At 38.5% G+C, this 13,383-nt stretch overlaps 1 protein-coding gene across 1 annotated transcript; it reads left to right on the top strand.

Annotated features, from left to right (window-relative positions):
- The first annotated feature begins 72 nt into the window (after nucleotides 1–72).
- On the top strand, nucleotides 73–13,142 carry LOC139938945 (RUS family member 1-like). Its single transcript, XM_071934620.1, has 14 exons — nucleotides 73–239; nucleotides 1,206–1,283; nucleotides 1,767–1,881; nucleotides 2,490–2,535; nucleotides 3,528–3,560; nucleotides 4,105–4,210; nucleotides 4,780–4,881; nucleotides 5,375–5,445; nucleotides 6,375–6,565; nucleotides 8,067–8,124; nucleotides 9,271–9,344; nucleotides 9,937–10,064; nucleotides 11,145–11,172; nucleotides 11,808–13,142. Exons 1-14 carry the CDS (start codon nucleotides 105–107, stop codon nucleotides 12,005–12,007), a joined length of 1,365 nt encoding a protein of 454 aa, XP_071790721.1. The 5' UTR covers nucleotides 73–104; the 3' UTR covers nucleotides 12,008–13,142.
- The last annotated feature ends 241 nt before the right edge of the window (nucleotides 13,143–13,383 follow it).

The following is a 13,383-nucleotide window of genomic DNA, read 5'->3' as shown; positions in this document are numbered from 1 at the left end:
TATTTTTCCCACGTTCGCCACGTTCCAAATCAAACCAACACTTGAGGGCAGCAGATAGATTTAGTTGGACGAAACAAAACCATTTTTGTTGTCAAATTTTTGTAATGACTGTCGTCTGCCGAGAATCGTACAGTTCCCAGAGTGTTCCTCTGAGCTACAGAAGGAATCAAGATGGGACGATTGAAGTGTCCAAAGAAGAAAGCAATCATGCTTTCAGTTCTTTAGCCCAGACATTCAGGGTAAGGGAAATAAGGTTAATATCGATAATTTTTGTGTGCCTTCTTAAGACTTAAGTTCTTTAGTTTAATTAAGAAATTAAGTTCTTACTTTTTTTAAGTGTGACCCTCGAGTATCTCTCTACCTCCTCAACACATGACCATGAGAGTATGACTATGACATGTGAATGTGGCCTTTCCAGTATCCTGACCTTAGTTGCGGGATGATGTTTACTAACGGTATTATTAATTTGGTTGTCAAAAACATAATTCAAAATAATTTATTGTGTATTTATTATTCGGTGGTTGATCATGCAGATTTAACATAATAAGTTTTATAACAGATATACATACAGCAAAAACAAAGTTTAAAAAAAAACTACGTGGGGTGTCGCCATCTTCATTTCAGGGCGCCGCCATATTGACATCGCGTAGTGCGCACCAATTGTTCCAAAGATAAACAACGTTTGTACAAGTGGAATGCACGCCAGTAATAATAAATAAGGAAGTTATACTATGGTAATTGTTGTGCCGGCCTTATTTGCGGCCACACTGGACTAAATTAAATAAAATTGGCAGACAATTTGTGAGCATTTTTCCCCGTGCTTATTAAGCAGCTCTATGAAATTCAGCCATTTCCATCAATCAGCACGTGTGTCCGATGCAGGAGACTGCTCGGCCATGATTTATAACGTGTCGTAATCTCCTCCGAGGGGCTGTCGGGAGGAGGGTTAATTTATCACTACACGATACAACATGACTAACTCGCCTTGTTGGGCTGTTATGGCTCTTTTGTTTTTTAAACAATGATAAGACCAGTGTTAAAATAGTAGAGCCATAAGGAAGGCATAACATTAACAGCACAACAAGGTGGACTACAACTAGCCCTGGTCAGTGCCACGGAGGAGTCCAACCTGGGCTAGCCTACAACATAACCAGATTTATGTTTGTTTCAATAAACGTTTTTTTTGTTTTTCTTCTTTTTTTCAGACTGTTTTTCTGCCGCAGGGTTACCCGGAGAGTGTCAGCGAGGATTACTTGGCTTACCAAATATGGGACACGATTCAGGTGCAGTGATAGTCAACTAGAGAGGCACTTAAAGTTAAACAGTAGGGGAACCAACTGGAAATAATGTGGTCAAGTTGAAATTGGCTTCAATGATTCAGCATTAACCTTTGATAGAAACTGATCAAAAGTAGTAGTTGAAACATTGAAAATGGGAGGTTAGAATTTTCTATTACTTTGACACTAGGTGAGCAACTAGGTGAGCAGCAAGCTTACCAGGTCAGCATGTTTTGTTTTTCTGGGAAGTGTGTGCAAGCTCTAAACTTTATAAACAATGAAGATTGACCTGGTATTCTGATGCAATCTAGCTCCCTCAAGAGTCTCTAAATTGCCTGTGATTTATTTCTATTTTATGAGAGCAGCCTTTAAAAAAAAAAAAAAAACCCGTTATTTTTTCTTGAGAAAATAAAGGCAATTGTCCCTTAATGGAATATCTTCTCTTTAACAGTTGAATGACCTTTGACATTAAGGTATCCTTTTCTTCAGGCGTTCTGCAGCAGTATTACAGGAACCCTAGCAACCCAAGCCATGTTGAAGGGAGTAGGAGTGGGTGATGTAACAGCCACTGCCGCAGCAGCCACCATCACATGGCTGTTGAAAGGTCTCCGCCCAAACTTGCTTATTATGTATGCATTTTCGTTAGCAGTGGAGATGGATTCCAGCTGAAATTCATGTGATGAAAACTTCTTGGAAATGGTTCCTCGTTTTGTTTCTTTTTGGTTCCTAGTTTCTTTCATTGCTTAGCAAGAAAACGTTATAAGCAATATTTCTGTTCATCAGCTTCATATCAAAGCAATTGGATCCGGGGCCCAATCTCAAAAAAGATGTTAAACAGAAAATGGTTTTTAAACAAGAAGGGAACCAGTAACGATCATGTGGAGTTTTGGCTACCGACTTCTGCTCAGCAAGATTTCTTAGCTGTTCTTAGTAATTTGGGTGCTCAATAACAGGTTATTTAAAACGGTATTGAAGAATGCATAGAAATTTTAGCATTTATCCTTGTTTCAAATGTGATCAATATTATAACCATCTTCTAGGAAGAAACCTGATAGGATGACTGACGCCAATGTTTCCCTTGAATTAATTTAGGATGGATTTAGATTTGAATAATTTGGTTTAAAAAGCCCCTACGAGTGCAGTGAAACTTCTTCGATCCATCCTGCGAATGCTTGGTTTGCAATAAGAAGCTGTTTGTTTTGAATTTTTCAGATGGAACAGGGATGTGTGGTCGTATTGTGTTCGCATGGTATCAAGGGTAAGTCAAGATGGGAGACATTTGTTGACACTAGTCGGCGGCTGACTTATCAGGTAAATCCATTGTTCTTGGATATGTGCGCATGCTCTGAACTATGTAAAAGATGGGAATATACCTGGTTAGTCTGCTGCCACCTAGTTTCCCGAAATTTCCCCTGTACAGACAAAGTTTTAGGGTCAGTTAAGGTCGACTCAGATTAAGATGTGATAGAATAAGCTCGAAACAAAAAACACTTTTCTTGAACTATTTTGTTCATCAAATTCTTACCCTGGATCTGCTTTCAAGCTTGAGAAGCATAAATTTTGAGCTCTCCAACAAATGGCCGCACACAGATACTCCAAGTTGAGTCTCGAGTCTTTCAGATCAAGAGGGTGTTGTCCAATGTGTGGTGCGTAAAGCGCCCGCCATTTACCACATAGGCCTTGGTTTAAGTCTCTGCTAAGGTCATAAGATGAGTACAGATGGACTAGGATCTCTGCTGTACCATGAGTGTTAATTGTGTCATGACCGAGTGGTTAAGAGCATCAAATTCAAGTTCTGGTGCGACTTCACCGGAGTGTGGGTTCGAATCCCGGTCTTGACACTTGTGTCATTGAGCAAGATACTTTAATATAATTGCTTCTCTTCACCCAGGGGAGTGAATGGGTACCTGCGAGGGTAGAGGTTGATATTGTGAGTGAAAAAGCCTTTGGAGCGAAATAAACTGTTGCCCAGGTTGTACACTCCCAAGGGAGCTGAGAAACATTAAAAAGGGATGTTATTGGCCCTATGACCAGGGCACTAATGTAAAGCGCATTGATACGGTTGTTGTGAAATGCACTATATAAGAATTGGTTATTATTATTAGATCAAGTCTAAAAATCGTTCAAGTGTCAAGTTTCTAAGGTCAAGTCTCAAATTATGTTGGCAACATGGTTTTGGGTCTAAGATATGAAAATGGATTATTGAGAGAACACCATTATATTCTGTTTATTCTCTATTTCCCATTACAGATCAAGTCTAGACTGTGATGCAAAGCGATGGCGGTAGGTACAGCGCTTCAGCGTTTTACGTTTGGTTGTTTTTTGTTTTTCAGTAATCTTTAGGTTTACATTCTGGAATATGTCTCATTCTGTAGCCTCTGTAAATTATCGCAAGCAGGTTATTTTCAGATGTTCCAAATGAAACAGCCACGTATTCTCTACTGTAAATCTTATTCTGCAGCCCCTGTGATTCAATGCAGGTTATTTGCTGATAGGCTGATAGTAAAATATCTGTACTCTAAGAGTATTCTCTGTTCTGTAGCCTCAGTTATCTTGCAGGTTATTTGCTGATATTCTGAATAATACAGCTTTGTGTTCTCTACTTTAGCAATTCTTCACTCTGTAGACTCTGTTAGTGTTATCCCTTACAGGTTATTTGAGGATAAAGCCTACAGCTATAATGTATTCTGTACTCTATAATATACCTCATTCTGTAGCTTCTGTTATCCCATGCAGGTTATTTGCTGATAATCTGATCAACTCAGCTATAATGTATTCTGTACTCAGTGAGTATACTTCATTCTGTAGCCTCTGTTATCCCATGCAGGTTATTTGCTGATATTCTGAATGATGCAGCCATCTGCATCGAGCTAATCTCACCATTATTTCCGTATTACTTCACTGCAATCGCCTGCGTCTCTGGAGTTCTCAAGGTATTGATTCCATTTATTAGATTACTATTTTTCACTATCAAGTAATATAGTGTGTCATGGTGTGAGCATCGAACTCAAGTTCTGGTAGTTAAGTCTTTGGAGTGTGGGTCCAAATCCCGGTTGTGCCACTTGTACAGCATAAAATGCTTTACTATAATTGCTTCACTTCACCCAGGGGTATAAATGGGTACCTGCAAGGGTAGAGGTTGATATTGTGAATGAAAAAGCCTTCGTAGCACCACGGCAGCTCAGGGACTTGTACTCCACAGGGAGCAGAAAAATATTAAAGGAATGATATTGGCCCAAGGACCAGGGCACTAATGTAAAACTTATTGTGAAATGCGCTATATAATAACTAGTTATTATTATTGATATTATTAATAAACCACAAAGGAATCTGAAGAAAAAAGAAGACAGAAATAGAACGATAGATGAATAACTTTAACAACAAAAACCAAACAAAAAGAACAAAAAACTTCCTGGATACCTCTGACCATGGAGGTACAATCAGACCTCCATGCTCTGACAAATTTTCATTACCTAACTTTGTATTCCATTGGTATTGATAGTCTATCGTCGGTGTGGCAGGCGGGGCAACGAGGGCAGCATTGACATTGCACCAGGCAAGAAGAAACAACATGGCCGACGTCAGCGCCAAGGATGGTAGCCAGGTACCTATAGATTATTTCAACACTTATCCTAACTTTGAGTTTCAAAAAACTTTTTTTGGACACTCTCCCTTTGTAAAGTTCTTAGTTTATTCCGTCTATCTTCATCAATCATCAAAATGTGTAGTCCTTAAACAATTTACAAAAAGGTTTTCTTACAACGCTGGGCCCAATTTCATGGCTTTGCTAATCCTAAGCAAAGAATTGACACTTACATCAAGAATTCCATGCTTACATCAAGTGTATCTCACAGGTAAGCAGAGGAATAGTTGCTTGTGGGTGTGTGTACTCCACGCTACTAGGCATTCTTTGCTTACACAGTAAGTGCAGAAAATTAGCGCTGGCACAGTAAGCGGAGAATGGTGACCGCAAGTGCAGAACTCAGCAGCAAGCAGAGCCATTAAATTTTGCCTTGATCCCAACTGATGGTCATCAACAGTATTTCACATTTTTTGTTGATGGTGATCTTATTTTTCTCTCATTTTCTTCTGGTCAGGAAACCTTAGTGAACCTAGCAGCATTAGTTGTGGGTCTTTTGATAACTCCGATGGTGTCTGGTAATCCTTTGTAAGTCAAGCCATGATCTAACTTAATTTTATGTTGTTGTTGTTGTTGTTGTTGTTGTTGTTTTTTTTTTTTTTTTTTTTTTTTTTTTGGGGGGGGGGATTTTTGAAGGTTAAATATAATCCAACAACCATTTATGCTGAACTTTCACAGTACATATTTGTTTGTATCTAGATTAAAGACATTGGACACTATTGGTAATTGTCTAAGACCAGTCTTGTCACTTGCCATCTCTCAACATATACAAAATAACAAACCTGTGAAAATTTCAGCTCAATCGGTCGTCGAAGTTGCGAGATAATAATGAAAGAAAAAACACCCTTGTCACACGAAGTTGTGTGCTTTCAGATGATTGTTTTCGAAACATCAATATCTAAATCTCACAATGTTTTATACTATCAACAGCTCCCCATTACTTGTTACCAATTAAGGTTTTGCGCTAATAATTATTTTGAGCAATAGTGTCTACTGCCTTTAAATTAATCAAAAATGAATAGTGTTCAAGTTTAGAGCTTCAAACTCAGAGGGGTTTAGAGCTTCAAACTCAACTTCTGATGATTGATTCATCAGAGTGTGGGTTCGAATCTTGGTCACGACACTTGTGCTCTTGGGTAAGAGACTTCACTACAAATGCCTCTCATCACACTTCCCTTGAAATCTTTTTGTCCGAAACTTTATAGTTTGTGAGATTGGTTTAGATCTTGTGAGACCAAACAATGATGTTTGAAAATGGTGAAACTATGAGTTTTTCCCGTTATTTTATTGTGACTCAGATGCTCCTTTTTGTTCCAGATATCAAATAATAAACCAAAAAGGAAACTGACTGGTTAAAACTTTTAAAATGATTTGCGGTTGACACCCAAAAATAAAATTGACTAGAGCGTGATTTGAACAAATGACCTTCGGATTAACGTTTCTTTTTATTTTGACAGATTGACTTGGTTCCTCTTCTTTCTCTTCACATTCTTCCATCTGTACGCAAATTACCGGGCGGTAACCTGCGTGGTCATGAACACGCTCAACCAAGCGCGTTTACACATCATTCTGAAGGAGTACCTTACTACCGGGTTCCTACATATCCTAAGCCCTGCTGAGGCAAATGCAAGGGAACCTGTATTAAGGAGTAAGTCTGATTTTTTGTCGATTTGACCCCAAAATTTTGATTTAAAATTAAATAGGTATTTTGATGGGGGTCGAGAAAGTTACAAGCTTTCATTTGAGCCATTGCTCGAAAAAGTCTGCCAATTATTAGTAGCAGTGAAATAAAGTGCTCAAAATTATTTTTTGGGGGATCCCGACAATATATCACGGGACCAATTCTTATGTGTTTTATAAGAAACGTTTTAAATTGTTGTCATGGTTCCTGACCATTAAAAATAAAAGTTAAACTTTTTTTCGTTAGAGCGGGTGATACTCTTTGAAATACCATTCATCTTTAACTATTAGAAAGACGTGTCGTGCCTGAAGTGGTCAAGTTTATCAAGCCCTAGCTCAGGACACTTGAGCCCTTAAGCTTAACCATTGCTTTGTGAAAAAGTTGGGAAGGTAGTGCATAATTCTGGTCTACCATTTAGGCTCCAAGTGGATGATACACATGCCTTCATTCTTACGCACTTTTAAGGGGGTAACCCTGAGTGTCAATACTAGTACGGTGTTTTGTGGCCAAACGGTCTAGTTCACTGAACCAAAGCTGTGGTGTTGTCAGCAGCAGAGTGTGGGTTCCAATCCCAGCCATGACACTTTTGCCCCCTGAGCATGTCACTTAACCATAAATGCTTTGTGGAAACAACTTCAGAAGTTAAACATTCTGCTCAATAAGCCATCCACTGCACCTAGTGGATGATACCAATGCCTCCATCCTTGCAGACGTTTAAAAGGGAGTAATCCTGTAATAAGGAGTAAGTGTCGATACTAGAATGTCATTTCGTGACCGAACAATCTTGTTCACTGGACCCAAGCTCTCGCGTTGTCAGCAGCAGAGTGTGGGTTGGATACGTAGTCATATGACACTGGCGCCCCCTGAGCATGTCACTTAACCATAAATGCTTTGTGAAAACAAGTACACAAGTTAGGCATTCTGCTCAACAAGCCAGCCACTGCTCTTAGTGGATGATACCAATGCCTTCATCCTTAAGGACTGTGAAGGGGTGACCCTGCAGCCCAAAGAGTAGGTGACATTATGGCCACATACTTCATAAACGTACAATATCTTGCGGGAAAATACTGAATGTTGAAGCGCCTGGAGCGTCACTAAGTGACAGATAGGAGTGCTATACAAGAAGGCACTATTATTAGTACTAGTATTATAGGTTTTGCCTTGCCATGATGCCATCAGGCCATACATATGATCCACTAATCCTTATTTGAAACTCATGAAAATTTTTTATATAACAGGATTTTAACATGTGTGGCTTATTGGTGCTTTCAGTGTCATAATTAGTCAGTGCTTGGATCAGGCTGTCATTTACCAATAATTTATGTAAATATGCTTAGTTGAGTGTTACTACGTTTGTTTGCACAAAAAACGTAAAAAGAGTAAACACCATTAAAAGGTAATTATTTAAATAGGCCACTCATTACCAAGATGCAATCAATAAGAGCGTGTTTGTTTCGTTTTCCCTTAGGACTGCCCAGACCACTGGAAGTCAACCTCGGTGCTCAATTCGGCCAGCTGTGTAAAAAGTAAATTGTTTGTTGTGTACGAGTGAGTCAAACACATGCATTGCGGCAAATCGGTCTTTCAACGCACTATGATCACCATTGATTGCATGGCCCCATAGTTGCTATAAGCTGAAATAAGCCCTATATGATTGTGCAGGATCTCTGGTGAAAGAAAAAAGTATTTTGTCGTTTTCGCTAAAACAGGATGGCATAAGTTGAAAAGGTTTTCACACGTTTTTATATTGGAACGGAAGAGGGCAATTCCAAGCAAACATGGACATGACACCAAAGCTTTTGTCACAACTTTCTTTCCTCCTAGAATTTAAAGCTAGTATATGAAATCAATTTATTTTTATTTTTTGACAAGGAATGAACCCAATTTTGCCAAATAAGAACTCAGCTTGGGCGCCATGTAGGCTTGGCTAAATTGACTGGACAAACTGTAATGCGACTGACCGTAACGCGACTGCCCATGGTTTTGCCATGTATGCTTAAAAGTTTAAGTTGCTGACCATTTATAAGTATTCTGTATCTCATGTATAAGATGTGTGCTACATGTAGTAAAACTTTTCTAAGTTTTTTAGTTAGAGTAAACTTTTGAATTGTGACTAGTGTATCTTTTACCATGTCCTTTTCTTGTAATGCGACTGATCGCTTATTTACAACATTATAACATTCAGAGCACAAAGCCCACAACATTTTTAATATCATCGATTCAAATCCAAATTCAAGTGTCAAGTACAAATCAGTCTATACACTTAGTGAAAAGAATATCTCACATAGAACTACTAGCACCAAGATCAAGAAATGACGCAGAAAGGTGTAATGTGACTGACCATGGAATTGGCCAAAAGAATTCACTAGTCCACAAACGAGTTATGAAAACTGCACAAACTTTTAAAAGGTACTGGACACTAGTCTCGAATTCAAGTATCTGAAAGCACACAACTTGTGCGACAAGGGTGTTTTTTCTTCTATTGTTCTCTTGCAACTTTGATGACCAATTGAGTTCAAATTTTCCCAGGTTGGTTATTTTATGCGATACACCAAGTGAGAAGACTGGACTTTGATAATAACCAAAGGTGTCCAGTGTCTTTAAACAAAATTTTTCAATTGGTTTCTCTTAATCTTCAAAAACTAATTGATTATTTTGTATCACATAACTAGGTGGTCAGATATGGAACAATGCGCTAGCAGCAGCAGCAATGAAAAGTACTGGCTCGGACTCGATAGAAGAACAGGTACTTTTTTCCATACTTTCATAAATTCTGAATTGATTAACACTTTAGTGACCATAGCAGCCACAAGCGGCTTGTACCAAAATGGCCATAGTGGCCGCAAACGGTCGAAAAGGTTTGACCTACTTCCAATAACATAAAGAGGTCAAAAACGTATCAATGCGATTTACATTTGTGCCCTGGTCATTGGGCCAATTAATATTCCTTTTAATCTTTCTCAGCTATCTGAAAAGTATACTGTTTTACTGCTTTAGACATAACCCCAGAAGAACCCCTGATCCTTAAACAAACTGCCTTAGCACTCCAGTGGCATTTGTATACACAATATCAACCTCTACCCTTGCAGGTTCCCATTTATACCCCTAGGTGAAGAGAAGCAATTATATTAAAGCATCTGTTTAAGGACACAGGTTTCAATGACCGGGATTCGAATCCACACCCGGATGTCTAAACCACCAGAACTTGAATGTGACGCTCTATGAACCGCTCGACCATGACACCCTATGTATGCCCAACAGGAGAATTTTTGTAAAGGCAACATTACCAAATTCCGTACCTTCACGTCACTGATTGTTCCCATTGTGTCTGTGTCTAGGGTTCATCAACATACTACTCCATCATGACTGCACAAGTCAAGACATCATCAAGGCTTGTTTCCAGGCCGAGATTATCATCATCAATACTGAGAACGAAGGCGTAATCAGCCAGTATTTTTATTCGAGGGTATGTAGTTTGCATTTAGTAAATTCCCATGTTAGCGTTCTAGTGGTAACAGTGATATGGTCAGGGCCCAATTACATTGCTAAGCAGGGAATTCTGTGCTTATGGCAAGCGTATTTCCTGGGTAAGCGTTGAACTTTGGCTTGTTCGTGTGCGTACTCCACGTTACTGGGCATTCTACGCTTACACAGCTAGCGCAGAAATTCGGCTCATGCTTGTAAGCAGAGAATAATGATTCTAAAGGTTGTACGCTAATAATTACTTTGAGAAATTACTAATAGTGTCCACTGCCTTTAAAATGTTCTGAACCAATATGTTAACCATTATTTTTTCATGGGGGAGGGGGCTGTGATGGGGGGGGGGGGTTGACTCCCCTCTCTGGTTATGCCATTAATGGGACATCCACTCCACTGGTGGCTTATAACTAGAGGGGAGAGAGGAGGGGCTCACAACCCATACCCCTCCTCCAGCTTACCCACAACTCGGATGCAATCAATCTATAGATTTTATATTTATGTATATTTGATATGGTATTTGATGTGCTATTTTCACATATTGTATGACGTTTTTGTCCTTGTACCCTTTTGTGCCTTTGTTATTTTTGTTTGTCTGGATCGCCTTTAGATTATCCGCAGGTTTGTAATATTTTTATTGCCCATTCTCTGTATGTACTGTTTGCCTGGAAATAAATAAATAAATAAGTAAATAAAAAGAAACCAAAACTAAAAAATTCAAATTTCCTTAAACTAGTACTGTTTACAAAGAATAGCAAGAGTGGAAAATAAACTTTGTGATCCAATTGTAATGCTTGTAATTCATAGTTTTTCCTGTTTGTGAGAATGATTTCGGTTTTGAGAAGTGCATGCTCATATGTGATCAAGTTCTTACACAGAGTGGTAGGTTTATATTTCATAAATTTATGGTCCAGTAAATCAACTTATAATGTCTGTTGTAAATAATAGGTAAACTATAAAGCTCCCAGATATTTTCCCCCGCCTTCCCCCCCCCCCCAATTGTGCCATGATCTTCCCAGTGAGTGAGTGATTTACACGACCTATAAATGTTCATTTTTATCCTTTGCAGGGGGACGATCCAGACAGATATACCAAAGGTAAGTTTAAACAACACTTGAGGGCGCTGTCATTGAAAAACTATGATATTTTAGAGGGAGTCAGTTCTCACAATGTTTTAATATCAACATCTCTCCATTTGCTGGCATCCAACAAATTGTGCTTGCCAATATTGTTATTTTTTTAGTAATTACCAAATGTTTCCCAGTGCCTTTAAAGACACTGGACACCTTTGGTAACTGTCAAAGACCAGTCTTCTCACTTGGTGTTGCTCAACTTTATGCACAAAATAACAAACCCGTGAAAGTTGAACTCAATTTGTCAGTTAAGTTGCAAGATAAAGGAAGAAAAAACACCCTTGTCACACACAAAATTGTGCGCTTTCAGATGGTTGATTTTGGTTCCTCAAATTCTTAATCTGAGGTCTCGAAATCAAGTTCGTTGAAAATTACTTCTTTCTCGAAAACTACAATACTTCAGTGGGAGTCGTTTCTTACATTTATACTATCGACAGCTATCCATTACTCGTTACAAAATAAGTACTTATGCTAACTTTATTTTGGGTAACTACCAATAGTGTCCACTGCCTTTAAAGGGGAACTGTATTAAATAATATTTCTGCAGTTCCTCGCAAACTTGTATCACATGCAGAGTGAAACTTCACTTATTTTTTCAGGTGATCAACTACCAGCAGATGCCAGTTGGAAAGTGGTCAGATTGTCTGGGCTCATGGCAGAGAGTCTGTACCCAAACTTCGCCCTCGAATTACGAAATACCGGCTGGGTCATAGGTCATACGTTACTAGGGACCAATGAGTGGCGGGCTGAGTGGAGTATGTCGGGGATTCCAGAGGGGAAATCATTCAAGAGTCTCTGATTGGTGGAATAAGCCAGGACTCTCCGTGTCTCAAATTTAATTCCGGTAACTGAAAGTATGTTTAAAGGCACTGGACACCTTTTGTTATTGTCAAAGACAAGTGTTCTCACTTGGTGTTTCTTGACATATTATGCTTAAAATTTGGACTCAATTGATCGTCAAAGTTGCAAGAGAAACATGAAAGATAAAAAATAGTTGTTGCACAAGTGTATGTGCTCTCAGTCGCCTTTAAAAACACCTCAGGTCCGTAGTTTTTAAATATTATTGAAAAACAAACCTCTTTCTAAAAAACTATGTTACTTCGTAGGCAGTTGTTTCTTTCAATGTTCTATACTATCATCAGCTCTATATTGCTCGTTACCAAGTAAGATTTTATGCAAGCATTCATTTTGAGTAATAACCAAGTGTCCAGTGCCTTTAACTGATGTAATTACATGCAATTCAGTAAAATAACATTTGTTGAATAATGAAACCAAATTATGTTGCACATTCTAAAGGTTTGCAAAGTGCTGTGGCACACTCAGCAGCGAGTGCCAAAAAAAGAGGGGCAAACTCTTTCTCTGCTGTTACTAGGTTTCTACATGTACATGCACTACACAATGCATAATCTGTTCAACTTTGTGTCCCACCAAAGGATGAAGCAATTATAGTTTAGTGTCTTACTTAATGACGCAAGTGTCACGACTGGGATTCGAACCCACACTCTGCTGATCAGAAACACCAGAACTTGAGGGGCCTTGAGTCCAGTGTGCTTGACCGCTCAGTTGGACGAGCAGCTTCTACTTGTATAAAACAGTTCCCCGAGTCCCTTTGCAGGATTATATCACAGCACTGAGTGCTAACAGTGGTTTGTGATCTTAATATAGCAATGAAGACAACAAGTCCAGTTAATAACACAAATTTGTTGATGGAATAAAGAATATAAATATTTATATTGATTGCTGGTTCTTCGACATTATTTCAGTCAAAATTTCTACTTCAAATTTGGTTTTTGAAAATGTCAATTGTCAACCTGAACTAAAATCTAGATTTAATTTTCTCAAAAGAGATTTATTTTCATCTCATTATATGCCTTGTTTGTATGACTTATTAATAACAATTTGTCGTGATAAATAAAACAGAAAAGTAAACTGATTCCTTCGTCCTAATTTGTTGACAAGATGTGAACAAAGACTAGCATTTTGTTCAGATGAAATACGCTGGACTCCTAAGACACAGAGGAAGTGTGCATTTCGGCACTATTTTGGGGAAAACACAAGGGGATATAAACATATAAACGCCAAGCTGGCAACATACAATCTCTCTCATACAAATAATAAGTTAAACGTCTGTATTATAATGAATTGCACAAATCAATAAATATTTGTTAAATTTTG

Source organism: Asterias amurensis, chromosome 6, assembly GCF_032118995.1.
Source record: "Asterias amurensis chromosome 6, ASM3211899v1".
Classification (NCBI taxonomy): Eukaryota; Metazoa; Echinodermata; class Asteroidea; order Forcipulatida; family Asteriidae; genus Asterias; species Asterias amurensis.
Note: the sequence above shows the minus strand (reverse complement) of the source record. Positions and strands in the feature narration are given on the sequence as shown.

What these genes read in the sequence shown, in the direction of transcription:
- LOC139938945 (XM_071934620.1), top strand. Translation starts at nt 105, where the DNA reads ATGACTGTCGTCTGCCGAGAATCGTACAGTTCCCAGAGTGTTCCTCTG. An exon ending in TGTGATGCAAAGCGATGGCG is followed by an intron (nt 3,561 to 4,104) that starts GTAGGTACAGCG and finishes TATCCCATGCAG; the next exon opens with GTTATTTGCTGATATTCTGA. An exon ending in TCCAGACAGATATACCAAAG is followed by an intron (nt 11,173 to 11,807) that starts GTAAGTTTAAAC and finishes TTATTTTTTCAG; the next exon opens with GTGATCAACTACCAGCAGAT.